Source organism: Ipomoea nil, unplaced genomic scaffold, assembly GCF_001879475.1.
Source record: "Ipomoea nil cultivar Tokyo-kokei standard unplaced genomic scaffold, Asagao_1.1 scaffold2826, whole genome shotgun sequence".
Classification (NCBI taxonomy): domain Eukaryota; kingdom Viridiplantae; phylum Streptophyta; class Magnoliopsida; order Solanales; family Convolvulaceae; genus Ipomoea; species Ipomoea nil.
Window position 1 is genome coordinate 4,623,383 of NW_017619254.1, and position 18,361 is coordinate 4,641,743.

At 31.4% G+C, this 18,361-nt stretch overlaps 2 protein-coding genes across 2 annotated transcripts; both read left to right on the top strand.

Annotated features, from left to right (window-relative positions):
• The first annotated feature begins 2,354 nt into the window (after positions 1–2,354).
• On the top strand, positions 2,355–5,725 carry LOC109158981 (vacuolar amino acid transporter 1-like). The gene is made up of 11 exons (XM_019306935.1): positions 2,355–2,699; positions 3,110–3,414; positions 3,517–3,731; positions 4,029–4,052; positions 4,142–4,322; positions 4,407–4,626; positions 4,711–4,846; positions 4,928–5,093; positions 5,175–5,218; positions 5,324–5,386; positions 5,470–5,725. The coding sequence occupies exons 1-11, from the start codon at positions 2,548–2,550 to the stop codon at positions 5,560–5,562; spliced, it is 1,599 nt and encodes a 532-aa protein (XP_019162480.1). The 5' UTR covers positions 2,355–2,547; the 3' UTR covers positions 5,563–5,725.
• A 5,269-nt stretch (positions 5,726–10,994) lies between these two features.
• Positions 10,995–14,533, top strand: LOC109158982 (vacuolar amino acid transporter 1-like). Its single transcript, XM_019306936.1, has 12 exons — positions 10,995–11,309; positions 11,731–12,029; positions 12,137–12,351; positions 12,682–12,705; positions 12,795–12,975; positions 13,072–13,291; positions 13,376–13,511; positions 13,593–13,612; positions 13,732–13,877; positions 13,959–14,002; positions 14,098–14,160; positions 14,240–14,533. The coding sequence occupies exons 1-12, from the start codon at positions 11,158–11,160 to the stop codon at positions 14,330–14,332; spliced, it is 1,593 nt and encodes a 530-aa protein (XP_019162481.1). The 5' UTR covers positions 10,995–11,157; the 3' UTR covers positions 14,333–14,533.
• The last annotated feature ends 3,828 nt before the right edge of the window (positions 14,534–18,361 follow it).

Genomic DNA, 18,361 nt, shown 5'->3' on the forward strand with positions numbered 1-18,361 from the left:
CATTATGGCTTCCGCATTACGGATTTTTTTCATTTTTCCTTTTTTTATCGCTAACCATATTATTATTAAGTATTTAGGCGCGAAGTTAAAAATGATGGTTTTGTTTTTAATAAGGGAAAATGGCACTTTTTACCCCTGAGTTATATACTTATAGCACTTTTTCCCCCTCAATTATTTAGGTAAGCGCATTAGCCCCCTCAGTTATTCTAAAAGTGGTGCTTTTTCCCCCTTGATATATTCAATTGACATTTATACCCTTAAAGTAAATATTTTATTTATTTTACTTCTCCAACAAATTATTGCGTATACGTAGGGATGACCACGGTTCGGTTTGAATTGAATCGGATACTATAGCAACCGAATTAATTGTTTTCGGTTATAATTCAGATCTAGAATCCAATATTTAAATGTCAATTTATTAAAATTATGTATCAAAAAAATTGAATCTTGAACCGTGAACCGGCGGTTCTGGATCCGATTCGCGATTTTGAACCGTCTTTATTTTAAAATTTTATTTTTATTTTAAAATAGTATAAATTCAACAATATATGTATTTTATTTTTTCAGTTCGGAACATGAACCGTCCGTTCTGGTTCACGATTTTAATAAACTCTAAATATCGGATTTCGATTCTAAATTGTAATTGGAATATTTCGGTTTGGTTGCTATAGTGTTTGTTTGGTTTGAACCAAATTATGGTCATAATTTGTTGGAGAAAAAAATAAATTAAATATTTAGTTTAAGGGTAAATATGTCCATTTAACATTTCAGGGGGGAAAACAACCACTTCAATAATTTAGGGGGGAAAAAATGCTATTGGTATATAACTCAGGGGGAAAAAGTGTCATTTTCCCTTTTAATAATAGTATTGATTGATTGGAGTAGTGACAAAATAATATTGTTTAATAGGAATAGGAATTTTAATATTGTTGTATTATATTACGAATAGGAATTTTAATGTAGAATTGTAGTACAAATAGGAAAGTAGGAAACAATATATTCTATTAAGATTTAGGAATTGTATTACACTATTTTACAATATATTATGCAAACCTTAATATAGTATAAGACTGTTTTGGGCGAAAAATTAAAATGGATGATTTTATTTTTAATAATAGTGTAAATTTTATTATATTGTTTAAATTTAAAATTCGTCATCCTATCCACATTCAATTGGTCAAATTCACTATTAACATATTGCACCCCATCGGATGTGAATGTGAATCAGATTTGTAAAATTCACCTTAGCATATTGGATATAAATTTACCCCAAATCCGCTACAATCAGCTTCGCGCTCACCTCTATATGGCATGTAACTTAGCGTGTACATGAACTACATTTAGAATATAGCTCAATTGGTACATTTCACCACATTGACAACCTAAATATTATACTACAATCACCCATAACAGTTAATTATTATCATATTTTATTAAAATTATTTAAAAAAATTATTCAACATTTTTGTATAATGCTTATATTTGTATATCAGTTACATACACATAAATCTCTACAAATTTTATGAACATAATTACATTATATTTTACTTATGATGGATATATTGAGTCCAACCTAAAAAAAAAATGTCAAGTAAAAGAGGTTCGAATACAACAACTGCCCGAGCAAGGATGAGGGCCTGCCATTAAGATTGACCTCTGGAGTCCGTCTCCAGGACCTAGGCAAGGGCATTCAAGTCCTGACCTAATCTCAAGAGTTGCCCTATTTAGGGGATTTGTTAGGTAGATTAGCTTATATTATTAGTCCTTGTCTAGGTTAGGACATGATCATGTTCTTTTATTACTAATCTTGTAATAGACATCCAAGAAATTTTCTAGCAATATAATGTCATTGTCCTATTTCATCATTGTCTTTGTTATCTTATTCCTATTTTATATTCAGAATTAGTTTAATTTATTTGGACGCAAATTAACTAATTCCATCTACTCAAAATCTCTACAAACAATAAATTAAATCTCACACATACACACATACACTAGTTTCTTTTATGCGCAATGCCCAAAAATCTATGTCTAATATTAGTACTCAATAAATTATGTGTGAGATTTGATTTAATATGTGGACAGTTCAACTCGTCATAGGGGTGAATTACCATAATTTACATCACTCTGTCGGACCGAGATGTAGGGGCCCTTAGGGTTTGGGATTAGGAAGAATTTTGTTTTTTTTGAAACAAATAATAATTTTGTTTGGTTACATAATAATACATAGTATAGTGGCATCCCGGCAGAGAAATTATAATTCAGGGGAATAGGAGACCCGAAATTGAGCGACGAAAAGACATAAAGATTGAGATTGGATTTAACCCTGTTTGTTTGCTGTCGCTTTGTCAGCATCTTTCGTGAATCTTCTGCCTTGTACGTATTCAAATCCCTCCAAATCTTCCCACCCACAGGACACAAACAAACCCAAATTTCATCACTTTACGCACCCAAAACACATCACACTATCACACACACACACCCTTTTCTTTCTTTTCATCTTTCCTTACCTTTCTTTCACGTACCGGAATTACAGAATAACGTATCATGGCGGATAGGAAAGATAATGTATCGGAATGCGGTGACGAATCGGAATCTGATTTTGAAGTGGCCGAGAGTATGTATGAAGAAGAGGGTGCTGGTGCCGGCGGCGATGAACCTGAAGGAAGAACTTACCAACAATGGCCGCAAAGTTTCAGGTTACGTGTGTTTTTACATACAACATTTATGTACATATCTGCAGGGGAATGATTAGATTAAAAAATTCATCCTTTAAAAAAATATTTCATTAATGAGTGGTAAATTATTACTGTTTTTGTTTGATCCATGATCATTAGATAATATAATAGCATTGGTTATTGGTTATAACAAACAAAAGCTTACAACTTTATTTTGGAGAGATTCAAATATTCAATAATCCAATGGACTCTTTGTTTTCATCCTATATAAGGTGAAGAAATTATACTTACTTTAAAATGTATATGTATGGATGATTTGCAGAAACTTTATCCAGAGATCACATATACATATAGACAGATTCATGTAGCTATTTGTAAAAATTAAAGGGGTGTTCTAATTAAAGCTGGTGATTTTTTGGTTTGAATTCCAGGGAAGCAACTGATATCTTTTCAATTGCTGCAACTCCTCAAATGACATCTGTAATACGCGGAGCTAGTATTTTTTCAAGAAATTCAAGTTTTGACTTCCAAAGTTTGGGCAACTTGGATGCTAGTGGGAAGGTTCCATTGTTGCCTGACCTTGAAAAAGTATTTCAAAGAAGAGACTCTGCAAGGCCGTCGAGAGTACCCTCGAGAGTTCAACCTTCGTTTTCACAGAGGTCAACATTGCATAAGCAACAAACTGGGGAACTTCCTAGTAGCCATGGATGTTCACTAGTTCAAACTGTTTTAAATGGTTAGGAACTTTAATTTTCTGTTTCTTCCTGTTATTGTTAATCGAATTACTTGTCGATTTCTATTTGGTCGTTCAATATGTTGTTTTGTATGGAACATACAGGCGTAAATGTGATGGCTGGGATTGCACTTCTTTCAACAGCATTTACAGTGAGAGAAGCTGGTTGGGCAAGTTTAGCAGTGCTTGTTCTTTTTGCTGTTGTATGTTGTTACACGGCCACTCTAATGCGGAGGTGTTTCGAAACCAAATATGGTATGTGGACCTTTGCTGATCTGGGAGAAGCTGCATTTGGCAAATTTGGGCGTATATTAGTATCTGTAAGTAGACTCAACTTTTAGGTGATGAAGCCTATAAGAATTTATCACTTTTGTCCACCATTTGCTGCATTTCTGCTTCTACATGATATGATTAGCGTTTTAATCCAACACAATTTACCTATCTTTGTATCTTACTATTGCAATTCCTACATACACTTTAATTAGGTCTCTAAGCAAACTAATATGTATATGTATTAATGTACTAGTTTTCAACATCCATGCAATTTTGTTTAGAAAAGGGACATCTCCAATTTGAGTTGTATTTGACATTATTTCTCTATTCTTGATTTGATGCAGGTCCTTTTGTACTTGGAGCTATACGTAAGGATCATGTTTCCTACAACCTTTGCAGATTGCTTTGACTGAGTTTAATATCAACTTAATTTCTAATTCACATTCTTTTACTACAGTCAGCTTGCGTGGAATATATTATTTTGGAGGGTGATAACCTTACTGGGTTATTCCCTGGAGTGAAAATTGATTTCCCGAGTTTCAAATTAGCTCCTGAGAAAATATTTGCAACCCTAGCTGTACTTGTCATTCTCCCTACATTATGGTTGAAGGATTTACGGCTGATCTCTTATCTTTCAGGTTCTTTTCTTGTTTCATGACTTCTAGTAGAAGAATCTGCCATGCCATATCATAACTTTTTTTTTTTTTTTTTAAATGTTGCAGCCGGAGGGGTGCTTTCAACAATTGTAGTGGTTCTTTGTCTACTACTTCTTGGTACAGTAGATAATGTTGGATTTCAGTATACAGGTGAATTGGTAAACTGGAAAGGTGTTCCATTTGCAGTTGGTGTCTATGGTTTCTGCTTTTCAGGGCACTCCGTTTTCCCAAATATCTACCATTCTATGGCTGACAAAACCCAGTTTACAAAGGCTTTAGTCATATGGTATGAACACCATGTCGTTCTTGGGATTTTAATTTTCAACTTTGATTTGCCTATCTAATGCCGGTGGTTTTGATTGTGGTGCAGTTTTAGTTTGTGTGTTCTCTTGTATGGTGGGTGTGCAGTCATGGGATTTATGATGTTTGGTTCAAACTCAGAGTCACAGATTACTTTGAATATGCCAACAGATTTAACCACTTCTAAAGTTGCAGTATGGACAACAGTGAGTACTATTCGATCTGGTTTTTTCCCTTAGTTCCAAGATTTACCGCAATACTAATCCCATAATTCTCACTCTATGCAGATTTTAATCCCAATCACCAAATATGCCTTGCTAATGAATCCATGTGCTAGGAGTATAGAAGAACTTCTGCCTCCTAGTTTGGCTAGCAACTTTTGGTGTTTCGTTCTGCTAAGGACTGCACTCGCCATATCTACTCTTTTTGTTGCTTTTATGGTGCCCTTTTTCAGTAAGTAACTCGTAACATCGTCTTTTCTTCGTTGTCTTCTCTATCAAAATACATTTCTCGAACGCCTTCCCTTACTTGCAGGTACTATGATGGCACTTGTTGGTTCTCTCTGTTGTGTAGTTATGGTAAGTATTATATATATATCCCCGTTAGTTTTTGTGTTGATAAAGAATTATTAGCTCTTCGAGAAAATTAAAGAATGATTGAATGAGAGTTGGGCTTTGGTGCAGGCAGTGATAATGCCAGCTTTGTGCTTTCTGAAAATTGTGGGTGATAAGGCAACAAGTAAAGAGGTCAAATTAAAGTTGTTTTGTTTTGAGTTTTCTGGCATTAACGAATTGCAATAAGCCAATAATGGTGTGCGTGGTTGGTTCAGGTGACGTTGAGTATTGCAATCGTCTTTTTGGGCATAATCCTTGGTTGCGTTGGGACTTACAGTTCAATATCGATGCTTATGGAGCAACTCTGAAACAACAAACAAACACCTTTCTTGTGTTTGAGGTTCTTATTATTCTTTTATTCTTTTATTGTTTTTGAAACAGGTTCTTATCATTATGTAAACAGTTTCACAATCCTAGATTATTGTACCTTTAGCATATTTATGGCCACGGGTTAATATACACTTTTTACAAGTGTAGTATTGTTTTCACCACTTCGAACAATTCAATATGATTGTCTTTCTTTCCATGTTTCTCTTTACCATATTTAAAAATATATGTTCCTAGATTTAAAAATTACGTGAGTCATTATGAATAGTTATCTTTTTATAATGCAGTATCCGTTTATAATTACTTTCTTAATTTATTACCGCTCTTACTGGGGCTCAAGCCTTTTCAGTAATTATCTTGTTTATACATCAATTAATTTCTTCAACCAAGCAAGACAAGTTTTGTTTAATCTTTAGAAGGTTGATTTAAGTGTTTAGCTTGCCCTTTTCACCCGTGCAAAAATCACACAATTTTTTACACTTCTTGTTATAGTATTTTTGTGTGGATTTTTTTTTTTCAAATTCATACTTACTACAAAATGTCACATATATACGGAGTGAGTTTGTGTGAGTGGTAAATGAAAGAGGAGTTTAGCAATATTTTTTTTTTTTTTTAATGATAACTAAAATTTACTATTTTATAATTTTGTGAAATATAATTTGAACTAAACATTTTAATTATTTTTATGTATTAATATTTTAATAGTAGACATGAATTTTTCTGTATTGTGCATATGAAATACTAGTATTTATAATGAGTTAATAACACATTTAATTATTGATTTTAGTTAGATCTTAGTTATTGACTTTAGTGTTTTTTTTTTAAATAGTTATAGACAAATATTAAAGTATTTCACTTTCCCTTTTAAGTAATGTTGGCAAATGTTTCTACCATCTACAAATACAAATCTAATAAGAGCTCAATAAAGTTAGGTCATTAACCGAAACTAAAAAATATTGGTGTAATTGTTTGTTAAAATAAATGGTTCATATTATTTTGACTAATTTTACACGTGCATTGCGCGAATGGGTTAATGCTCAATATTTGTATTTAAATAAATATTTGAATGTATATCAATGCAAGATTATATAGGGGAAGTTCATACATATGTAATAGCATAGATGACAGCGTAATGCAATGGGATTATGGTGTAGGAAGCTGTGGGTTTTTTTTGTTGTGTATATGACTGAGATCTTAGTTGTACTATGAACTCTTGAATAAAATGTTGATATTTTACAGTGGTAGTTTGTTCCACTACATGTTTCATGTGAAAGTATTGAAAAAAAAATATTAATATTTATTATATTTGTATATATGGTTCATAAGTAGTATCTCTTGTTCTATTTTCATAACTTGATTACTTGATAGTAACAACAATAACTCTACAGGTAGTCCGAATATATATGCTGCAACATGTTTAGTTTCATCAATAATTTCTATCTCCATTTTGCACATGTTCATTTTCAAGTTTATATTTTTAGAATTAGTATGAATGAGTGTAGTACTTGATTTTGTGTGTGTGTGTTTTATATTTTTAATTTTTTATTGAATTGATATTAACCTTCGAGTTAAATTGTTTTCCATTTTGTGCATATTTTTTTTTTTTTAAAAATAGTGACTACATCCTATATACCAAGTATTTTTGTTGTGAAGGTTGATGTTGATTTTGCCTGTAATCTAAGCAGATTGAGTCTAGAAAATGAAATGAATTGTAAATTTATATTAGTTCTAATATATTTAATAAATGCATAGTAAGTATTTTAGATACATGACAAATGAATGAATCAACCGTGGTTATTTTGAAATTTCTTCATTTTCTATGTTCGCCAAATTGATTGCAGCATTGTTGTAGTTTCGGTATCTTTTCAATGCATCAAGTGTGTTATGATATTCTATTGCGCTAAATGACAGTTTTAATAATGAGTTTTAAATGTAGCTATGTAAGATAATAATATAATTAATATTTACATATTATTATTAACATAAAAGCATACACGTCCTTTATGTGTTCTGCTCGAGGTTCATTTGTCTCAACCATTATTGTTGAATGAGTTATTTTGGATAAAGAAATTAGAAATCTATAGTTTAAAGAATAAGATTAGATAAATTAGTGAAAATTTGAACATTTTAAATATGATGTAGTTCAAAGATGTTACGATGTAGTTTTCCGTTTCAATTTATTGGATTATTTGAATACTCACTTTGTCAACAAATCCCCGAGTTGTTAATATGATTGGTTTCAAACTATTTTTTTTAAAATTTTTTTATTTGTTGTGATATTAATAAAATATTTTGTAAAATAAATATATAACATTATTTTGTATTATATAACTCTGATATTTAATTAAAAGATAGTGTAAAAAGAAGATAATGGACAATGTAATGAATATCAATTGATTAATTTGAATGAAATGAATCTTTGTATTGGAGAAAATAAAGACAATATAACTAATGAAATTATTTCTCTTATTTAATTTATTGATAACGGATATTTTTAAAAAAAATAAAAATATTGTAGACACATAATTCTTATTTTAAAGGGAGGGGATTACCGAAACAAAGTTTAGTACAGCTAGCTTAGTTATTTACAAAACGCCATAATTGGAAACCACAATTATCATCATCTAGAAAAGGCGGCAGTACGTGCATGCCTCTCGGCCAATTACCAGCAAGACCGACAGCTGTATTGTTCTGCTCTCGTACAACCCATGCAATCCTCCCAAGGAAAATGCGGATTCGGTTCGGAACTCTCAGCTTCCACATCGTCCTCCAGATCACAAGTTGGGCTAGTTTTTTTAAAGCATAATTATGTACAGTAATGACGAATTATACCATATAATTCACTTTGTATTGTGGACCATAATCACGGACCACATTCAAATATTATATACTTGTAGATGCAGTACAAATATTATGCTCTTTGTAATAGGCACTCTATAAATACATAATATCTTTTTTTTTTTTTTAAATACTCTTACTATTAGAATTTGATCATGACACCTTTGTTTTCATACATTAGTATTATTTTCTAAAAAATAATGAATGTCTTAAAAATAAAAGTTTAATGATGTAATTGATTTTTCTCCCAAATACTTCAAAAGCCTATTTGGACTTTATCAAAAAAAAATCCAAACTTGCATTTTAGGCATAGTTCTTTAGCAAAGTTTTTTTTTTTTTTTTTTTTTTTGAAAATCAAAACTAGAACTTTTATTAAATAAAAAAAATACAATCAGGAAAAGAAGAAATCCAACATATATGTACTTAAAATTATTTGTTTAGGGGAATATTAATAATAATAATAATAATTATTATTATTATTATTATTATTATTATTATTATTATTATTATATGAAAAAGAGAGAATCGTAACCGACATGAAACAGAATTGACTGCGTAATTCACACCATGAGCTCTGGCGCATCCCCATCCCATGTTGCTCCGGTGCATGCGCTGATCTCTCTCATTTTCTCTCTCTACACTATGGGGCGATCTCAGGGAAAAGTTAGCAAAACATTTCACATCCCAATGAGGTGATTAAGTTTCAAAATTGGGTGTTTGACGAGGAATAAAACAACATGATTATGATTCTTCGCCGCAGATTGTGATATACTTATATAATAATATTTATTAATTTCTGCGAGGAAGATCCTTCTTTTTTCAAAAGGTTGAATCTCCAATCTAAAGGGTCCCCAAAATTTCGATCTTATGTGGGAAAATGTAAATTACCGTGATTCAATGATTTTAGCAGACAGGATCAAATGTCGGTGCTGACAAAGAATCTACTCACTTTTAACATAATTCTCACACTATCATTATCGAAGTTCGAACTTTAATCTCTTCTCTCAAATACTGCACACTAAATCATTGAGCTAAACATGTGCCGGTGAAGATCTCTTCTGTGTTCGCTGTTTGCTTAGCAGGAAGAAATGTCTGAATTGGTGGCTCGGACTGGTAGGCAACAGCAACGCTACCACGAAGGCTTTCGCCTCATCGCCGGGTGCTTTTTCATCTGCTCTCCCCTTCTTCTATGCATTCATTTCCGTGCTTCTTTTTTTTTTTTTTTTTTTTCGATTTATTTGATTTTTTTATTTTTTTATTTGCTGAAATGTGTGTTTCCTCGCTGCGGAATTTTTGATATTTGGTTTGTTTGTATTTCAAATTTTGATATTTGGTTTTTCTTTTTAATGGGATTCTTGAAAAATAATTGTGATTTTGATTTTTGAATATTTGAAATCTTGTATTATATGGAGTAGTTTATTTTATTGTTTAAACTTAAAATTTGACATCCTATCCACATCCAATTGGTCAAATTTGCTATTAACATACCGGATCATATTGGATTGCACCCTATTGGATCTGAATGTGAATAAGATTTGTAAAATCCACTTTTAACAGATTGGATGTAAATTTACCCTAAATTTGCTCCAATCCGCTTCGCACTCATGTAACTTGTACATGAACTACATTTAGAATATAATATAGCTGAAATGGTACATTTCACCACATTCACAACCTAAATGTTATTCTACAATCACCCGTAACAATTAATTATCATCATATTTTATTAAAATTATTTAAAAAAATTATTCAACATTTTTGTATAATGTTTATATGTTTATATTTGGATATCAGTTGCATACACATAAATTTTACTCATTTTATGAACATAATTAAATTATATGTTACATATGATGAATATATTGAGTCCAACCCAAGGAGAAAAGGTTAAGTATAAGGGGTCCAGTACGAAAACTGCCCAAGCAGGGGTGAGGACCCGACATCAGAATTGACCTCCGGAGTTTGTCCCCCGAGCCTAGGTGGGGGCGATCAAGCCTTGACCTAATCTCAAGGGCTGCCCTATTTAGGGGGTTTGTTAGGTACGTAGACCTTGTTTTGGTTAGGACATGATGATGTTCTCTTATTACTAATCTTGTAATAGACAAACATTCATACAAAAAAATCTCTAGCAATGTCATTGTCCTATTTTTTCATTGTCTTTGTTATCTTATTCTTATTTTAAATCCAGAATTAATTAATTTAATTTATTTGAACCCAAATTAATTAATTTCATCTACTCATAATTAGTTCTCTCTCTCTCTCTCTCTCACACACACACACACACACACACACACATATATATATATATATATATATATATATATCTTTTATATGCAATGCATAAAAATCGATGTCTAATGTTAGTACTTTATATTAAAATTAAAATTAGTTAGAGATATATAAAGATAATTATTAATACCGTCATCATATAGTATAGCTGTCAATTATTGAGCAACAAAAGTAATTACAATTTTGTTTGGTTACATACTAATTATTACATAGTTACATATACATACTATAAGATTGGATTGAACCCTGTTTCTTTGCTGTCGCTTTGTCAGCATCTTTCGTGAATCTTCTGCCTTGTACGTATTTAAACCCCTCCAAATCTTCCCACTACAGACACAAACAAACCCAAATTTCATCACTTTACGCACCCAAAACACATCACACACACCCCCTTTTCTTCTTTTCATCCTTCTATCTTTCACGTACCGGAATTACAGAATAAACGTTTCATGGCGGATAGGAAAGATAATATATCGGATTGCGGTGACGAATCCGAATCAGAGTATGAAGTGGCAGAGAGTATGTATGAAGAAGAGGGTGCTGGTGCCGGCGGCGATGAACCCGAAGGAAGAACTTACCAACAATGGCCGCAAAGTTTCAGGTGTGTTTTTACTTACAACATTTATGTACATATCTGCAGGGGAATGATTAGAGTCAAAATTCATACTTTAAAAAAATATTTCAGTGATAAGTGGTACATTTTTTTCTTTTTTTGTTTGATCAATGATCATTAGATAATAGCATTGGTTATAACAAACAAAAGCTTACAACTTTATTTTGGAGAGATTCAAATATTCAATCCAATGGACTCTTTGTTTTCATCCTATATATTGGAGTATGAAATGTATTTAAAATTTAAAGTGGCCTGGGGTAAAGTTAAAATGTATATGTATAGATGATTTGCAGAAACTTTATCCAGAGATCACATATACATAATACATATAGACTGATTCATGTAGCTATTTGTGAAAATTAAAGGGGTGTTCTAATTAAAGCTGGTGATTTTTTGGTTTGAATTCCAGGGAAGCAACTGATATGTTTTCAATTGCTGCAACTCCTCAAATGACATCTGTAATACGCCGAGCTAGTAGTATTTTTTCAAGTTTTGACTTCCAAAGTTCTGGTAACTTGGATGCTACTGGGAAGGTTCCATTGTTGCCTGACCTTGAAAAAGTATTTCAAAGACGAGACTCTGCAAGGCCGTCGAGAGTACCCTCGAGAGTACAACCTTCGTTCTCACAGAGGTCAACATATCATAAGCAACCAACTGGGGAACTTCCTATTAGCTATGGATGTACACTAGTTCAAACTATTTTCAATGGTTAGGAACTTTAATTTCCTGTTTCCCCCAGCTATTTTATTGTCAATCGAATTACTTCTCTATTTCTATTTGGTCGTTCAAGATGTCGTTTTCTATGGAACATACAGGCTTAAATGTATTGGCTGGGATTGGACTTCTTTCAACAGCATTTACAGTGAGAGAAGCTGGTTGGGCAAGTTTAGCAGTGCTTGTTCTTTTTGCTGTTGTATGTTGTTACACAGCCACTCTAATGCGGAGGTGTTTCGAAACCAAATTTGGTATCTGGACCTTTGCTGATATGGGAGAAGCTGCATTTGGCAAATTTGGGCGTATATTTGTTTCTGTAAGTAGCTAGACTGAGCTTTTAATTAGGTGATGAAGCATGCATATAAGAAGAATTTATATATCACTTTTGTCCACCATTTGCTGCATTTCTGCTTCTACGTGATATGATTAGCGTTTTAATCCAACACAATTTACCTACCTTTGTATCTTACTATTGCAATATAATTCATACATACATTTTAGGTCTCTAAACAAACTAATATGTATATGTATTAATGTACTAGTTCTCAACATCCATGCAATTTTGTTTAGAAAAGGGACATATCCAATTTGAGTTGTATTGATGATAAGTATTTGACTTTATTTTTGTATTCTTGATTTGATGCAGATCCTTTTGTACTTGGAGCTATATGTAAGGGTCATGTTTCCTACAACCTTTGCAGATTGCTTTGACTGAGTTTAATATCAACCTAATTTCTAATTCACATTCTTTTACTGCAGTCATCTTGCGTGGAATATGTTATTTTGGAGGGTGATAACCTTACCAGGTTATTCCCTGGAGTGAAGATTGATTTGCCGAGTTTCAAATTAAGTTCTGAGAAAATATTTGCAACCCTAGGTGTACTTGTCATTCTCCCAACATTATGGTTGAAGGATTTACGACTGATCTCTTATCTTTCAGGTTCTTTACTTGTTTCATGACTTCTAGTAGAAGGATCCACCATCCCATATCATAACCTATTTTCTTTCATTTTTATTTTTTATTTTTATTTTGCAGCTGGAGGGGTGCTTTCAGCCGCTACATTAGTTCTTTCTCTACTACTTCTTGGTACAGCAGATAATGTGGGATTTCACCATACAGGTCAAGTGGTAAACTGGAAAGGTGTTCCATTTGCAGTTGGTGTCCATGGTTTCTGCTATTCAGGGCACTCCGTTTTTCCAAATATCTACCATTCTATGGCTGACAAAACCCAATTTACAAAGGCTTTAATTATATGGTATGAACACCGTGTGGTTCTTGGGATTTTTCGACTTTCATTTGCCTGTCTAATATAATGCCGGTGGTTTTGATTGTGGCGCAGTTTTAGTTTGTGTGTTCTCATGTATGGTGGCGCTGCAGTCATGGGATTTATGATGTTTGGTCCAGACACACTGTCACAGATTACTTTGAATATGCCAAAAGATTTCGTTGTTTCTAAAGTTGCAGTATGGACAACAGTGAGTACTATTCGATCTGGTTTTTTCCCTTAGTTCCAAGATTTACGGCAATACTAATTCCATAATTCTCACTCTATGCAGGTTTTAATCCCAATCGCCAAATATCCTTTTCTTTAGTCATTTCATAAAAAAAAAAAAAAAAATCATATATGATTTTGTCATACACTAACACTGTTGTTGCTAATTCTTTGGCCTGGGCTGATTCCTTAACGCTTCTCAAATATGCCTTGCTAATGAATCCATGTGCTAGGAGTATAGAAGAACTTCTGCCTCATAGTTTGTCTACCAACTTTTGGTGTTTCGTTCTGCTAAGGACTGCCCTCGCCATATCTACTCTTTTTGTTGCTTTTACGGTTCCCTTTTTCAGTAAGTAACTGGTAACATCATCTTTTCTTCGTTGTCTTCTCTATCAAAATTCATTTCTGGAACGCCTCCCCTTACTTGCAGGTACTATGATGGCACTTGTTGGTTCTCTCTGTAGTGTACTTATGGTAAGTATCATATATATATATCCCCGTTTTGTGTTGATAAAAGAATTATTAGCTCTTAGATCTCCTCTCTCATTCTGCGCTGGGCTTTGCTTCAGGCATTGATAATGCCATCTCTGTGCTTTCTGAAAATTGTGGGTGATGAGGCAACAAGTAAACAGGTAAAGTTGTTTTCTTTTTGAGTTTTCTCTTCTGCCCGTGATGATTTCCACCATTAACGAATTGTAGTAATCATCACAGGTCACGTTGAGTATTGCAATCGTTTGTTTGGGCATAATCTGTGGCAGCGTTGGGACTTACAGTTCAATATCGCGGCTTCTGGGGCAATTATGACGCACCAACAGCTCTCTTTCTTGTGTTTGAGGTTCTTATGTAAACACTTCACAATCCCAGCTAGATTGTACCTTTAACATATATGGCCATGGTTTTTTTTTTTTTTTTTTTGGAATACTACACTCTGTAACAACTTACAATGTAGTATAGCAATGGGTTAGTGTACACCTTATATAAGTGTAGTATTATTGTCTTTACCTCTTCAAACAATTCAATACAATTGCCTTTCTTTTCATGTTTCTCTTTACCAAATTTAAAAATGTTTGGAGATTTGGAAACCAAGTGGCTCATTATATATGGGTAGTTATCTAGTTTGTACATGAATTAATTTCTTTGTCAATATGTTTAATAACTTCTTCAACCAAGCAAGTCCAGTTTTGTTTAATCTTTAGAAGGTTGATTTGAGTGTTTAGTTTGCTCTATAAGGTAACAATCGTTATACCCTACACCACGGCGCGCGTAGCACTGTGCGCCGCGCGCCTCCCAAAACGATGTCGTTTTGGGAGGCGTGGTAGGAAGTTGCTGTGATTATGTATATTTGTTTATACAATTATGTACACTTTTTTTATACAATTATGTACATCCTAATCAGGAAATTTTTGTGTATTATGTTAAGAGTTAATGTGTATTAGGTTAAAAGTTTATGTTTATTATGTATTATGTTAGATTATGTGTATTATCTTTTAAAAAATAGTATCTATATTTTGTTATACAATTATGTACATTTATGTATTCAATTATGTACATCCATGTATAACATTATGTACATTTTTGAACATAGTTTTTTTTAAAGAAAAATTAACTGCCAAACACTGGGGCGGAAAATTTCAAAAAAAAAAATAATAATAATAAAAAAAATAAAACGACGTTGTTTTGCATTTGGGCGCACAATGCAACGCGCGCCGTGGTGTAGGATATAAATTGCCATAAAGTAATTGAAAAACAATAATTTAAAAATAGTTTGCCATGGTTGCCTCTACCTTCTTCTGAATTTTATATTTTTTTTTCAAATTGTTTTCTTTTTTTTTTTTCTAATAATTAGGTATACATTTTGTTATAAATTTCTTTGCCTAAATACCTAACGTTATAGAGTATCATTGAATAATAAGGTACACTTAATGCATAGTTTATGAAGATTGATTCACGGCATTAGAAAGAGAGATAACCCAAATGAATGTTGAGAAATTCCATGGAATGAAAAGATCTTATTTATTTAAACTCACGTATTAGTTAGACTGAATTAGAATTTACAAAGATGATCAATTTGTAAATTTTAACAAATAATCTGTCAGATATATCTATTGATCATACTGATCATAAAATAGTGACTAGGTCTCGTATACCTTCCCCAACTTACACCAAACATATATATCAATACTCCTCGATGCCAAAACTGTAGGTGTAAGAGATAAGTAGAATCATAATATTAGATCAAGTAAAGAAACTTTGTCGCTCTTGAAATATCTTAAAGAATTATGTCCTGAAGACGTTCGTTTAGATGACGAAAAACTCTAGTAATTTATAGAGGCACCAAATAAACATAATACTAGGGATACGGAACGACCATATCTAAATACTAAGCAGTGTTATGAATAAATATGTATGGACACTACTATAGGTATTATACTATGATAATACATCTTCATCATTTGTAGTATTGTAGTTATATTAGAACTCTGTATATCTTGTATATATTATATTGAAGGATGATTAATAAAAAATAGATGATTCCCTCTGTATCTCTAATCTTCTCTTTACTTTACTATATTCTTATTACATTCTTACAATCGAGATGACACAACTCTTCATGCAATGATATCTCAGTTTCACAATAACAACAACCATTGTTAGTCTAGTTAGTTATGATAGAGGTATATTAGATTGAGAGTTTAGAAATTCAATTTTCTTATGAACAAAATTTTTAAATACTAAATCAATTAAATTAAAAAAAAAAAAAAAAACCAAAACTAAATCAATTAAATTTAAAAGTATATTTAGATAAAATTTGGGAGTTGGGTGAGTACCCGCTAGCTGGTTACACAATTGTTATATCGTGCACCAGGGCGCATACTATATTGTTCGTCCCGCCCTACCTAAAATGACATCGTTTTGTTAAGTTATGTGGAGTTGACGCGAGAGAGTGTATGTGTATTCTGTTATACAATTATGTACATTTTTTATACAATTATGTACATTCTTTTATACAATTATGTACATTTGAAACAGAGGATTTTTTTAAGAGTTAAAAGTTTATGTGTATTATGTATTATGTTAGATTATGTGTATTATCTTTTCAAAAAAGAGTATGTGTATTCTATTATACAATTATGTACATTCTGTTATACAATTATGTACATTCGAATCATGAGATTTTTTAAGAAGTTAACAATAGACACGGAAAGCGGAATTACCAAAAAAAAAAAAAAAAAAACAGGTACAAAACGATGACGTTTTAGGCCAAGGCACACAATGCATTGTGCGCCCTGGTTCACGATATATTTGCCCTAGTTACACGGCAAATTATGATGTGGACCCGGGTACCTTGCAAGGTAGACCCGGGTTCAAAACGATGCCGTCTGAATTTAAAAAAAAAAAATCGTTCCTCTATATTCACAATTTTTGAACTCTATATTCACAATTTTAGAACTCTATATTCACAATTTTAAATCTCAATATACAAAATTACAGGACTCTATATTTACAATTTTAGAACTCTATATTCACAATTTTAGAACTGAATATTCACAATTTTAGATCTCAATATACAAAATTACAGAACTCAATTATATTCACAATTGCAGAACTCTATATTCACAATTATATTAACAATATAACACAATTTTTGAACTCTATATTCACAATTTTTGAACGGTACCACTAACAACGGCAAATTATGCTGTGCATCCGTATGCACCATGCATGTTGCATACGGATGCAAAACGACGTCGTTTAATTAAAAATGCGCGTCTCACTAAAAAAAAATTCAGTTTCAATTTCCAGCAACAACATTATATTGTGCATAATTTGAACTATATGTATTGTAATGAGGTCACATAATTTTGGATAAAGATGTGCTACAAAATCTATAATTAGTTTCTTTTGAACCATTCATACGTATTGCAATAACATTTTCATCTTTAGTTACACAAATTTTCTTATAAATTGTGGATACTAAATGATTCTATTCAATTTTCCATTTGTAAATATATATCTTTACATAACTATATTTCCAATAACACACATATATATATATATATATATATATATATATATATATATACATATTTTTTAAAATATTTTCAGTAACTTTACATTTTATAAAATATATAATCGAGATTAATATTTTTTTCATCTCGGCTAACCTTTTTTTTTTTTTGACGGCTCAACCTTATAATTATACAATCCTTATATTCTAAGTATAAAATAACATTTGATGTAAAAATTATTAATTTTCATCTCGGCTAAACCTTATATTTCCATTTGGTATTACAAACCTCTTTCCATCTTTAATTACACAATTTTATTTATAAATTGTGGATACTAAACGATTCTATTCCATTTTTCATTTTAAATATATATCTTTACATAATTATATTTCAGTAACATATATATACGATTTTTTTTTCAGTAACTTTATATTTTATAAAATATATAACCAAAATTAATATTCTTTCTATATACTGAGCCAATTTGAAAATATTTTTCATTTTTAATCAATTATTAATAGTCATTTTTTAAAACATTAATAGTCATTTCTTATTTCAATTGGCCTAAATTTCTTGTCATTTTTATTCTCAATCAATTATTTTTTTAATACATATTAATTAATTAGTTAATTATTAATAACAATTTTTTTTTATATTTCCACTAACTTTACATTTTATAAAATATATAATCAAGATTAATATTTCTTTCTATCTAGGCTAAACATAGAGATGCAAACTTCATTTTACATTTTTATTAATATATTTTATACCAGTAATTTTTATATTTTTAGTAACTTATTAATATTCAAGTATTAATATTCAT

Excerpts from the sequence above, each read along its gene's own strand:
- LOC109158981 (XM_019306935.1), top strand. The coding sequence starts at position 2,548 with ATGGCGGATAGGAAAGATAATGTATCGGAATGCGGTGACGAATCGGAA. Across the intron at positions 2,700-3,109 it reads CAATGGCCGCAAAGTTTCAG|GGAAGCAACTGATATCTTTT; the intron begins GTTACGTGTGTT and ends TTTGAATTCCAG. Across the intron at positions 4,847-4,927 it reads AAGTTGCAGTATGGACAACA|ATTTTAATCCCAATCACCAA; the intron begins GTGAGTACTATT and ends CACTCTATGCAG.
- LOC109158982 (XM_019306936.1), top strand. The coding sequence starts at position 11,158 with ATGGCGGATAGGAAAGATAATATATCGGATTGCGGTGACGAATCCGAA. Across the intron at positions 13,292-13,375 it reads ACAAAGGCTTTAATTATATG|TTTTAGTTTGTGTGTTCTCA; the intron begins GTATGAACACCG and ends ATTGTGGCGCAG. Across the intron at positions 14,161-14,239 it reads ATGAGGCAACAAGTAAACAG|GTCACGTTGAGTATTGCAAT; the intron begins GTAAAGTTGTTT and ends TAATCATCACAG.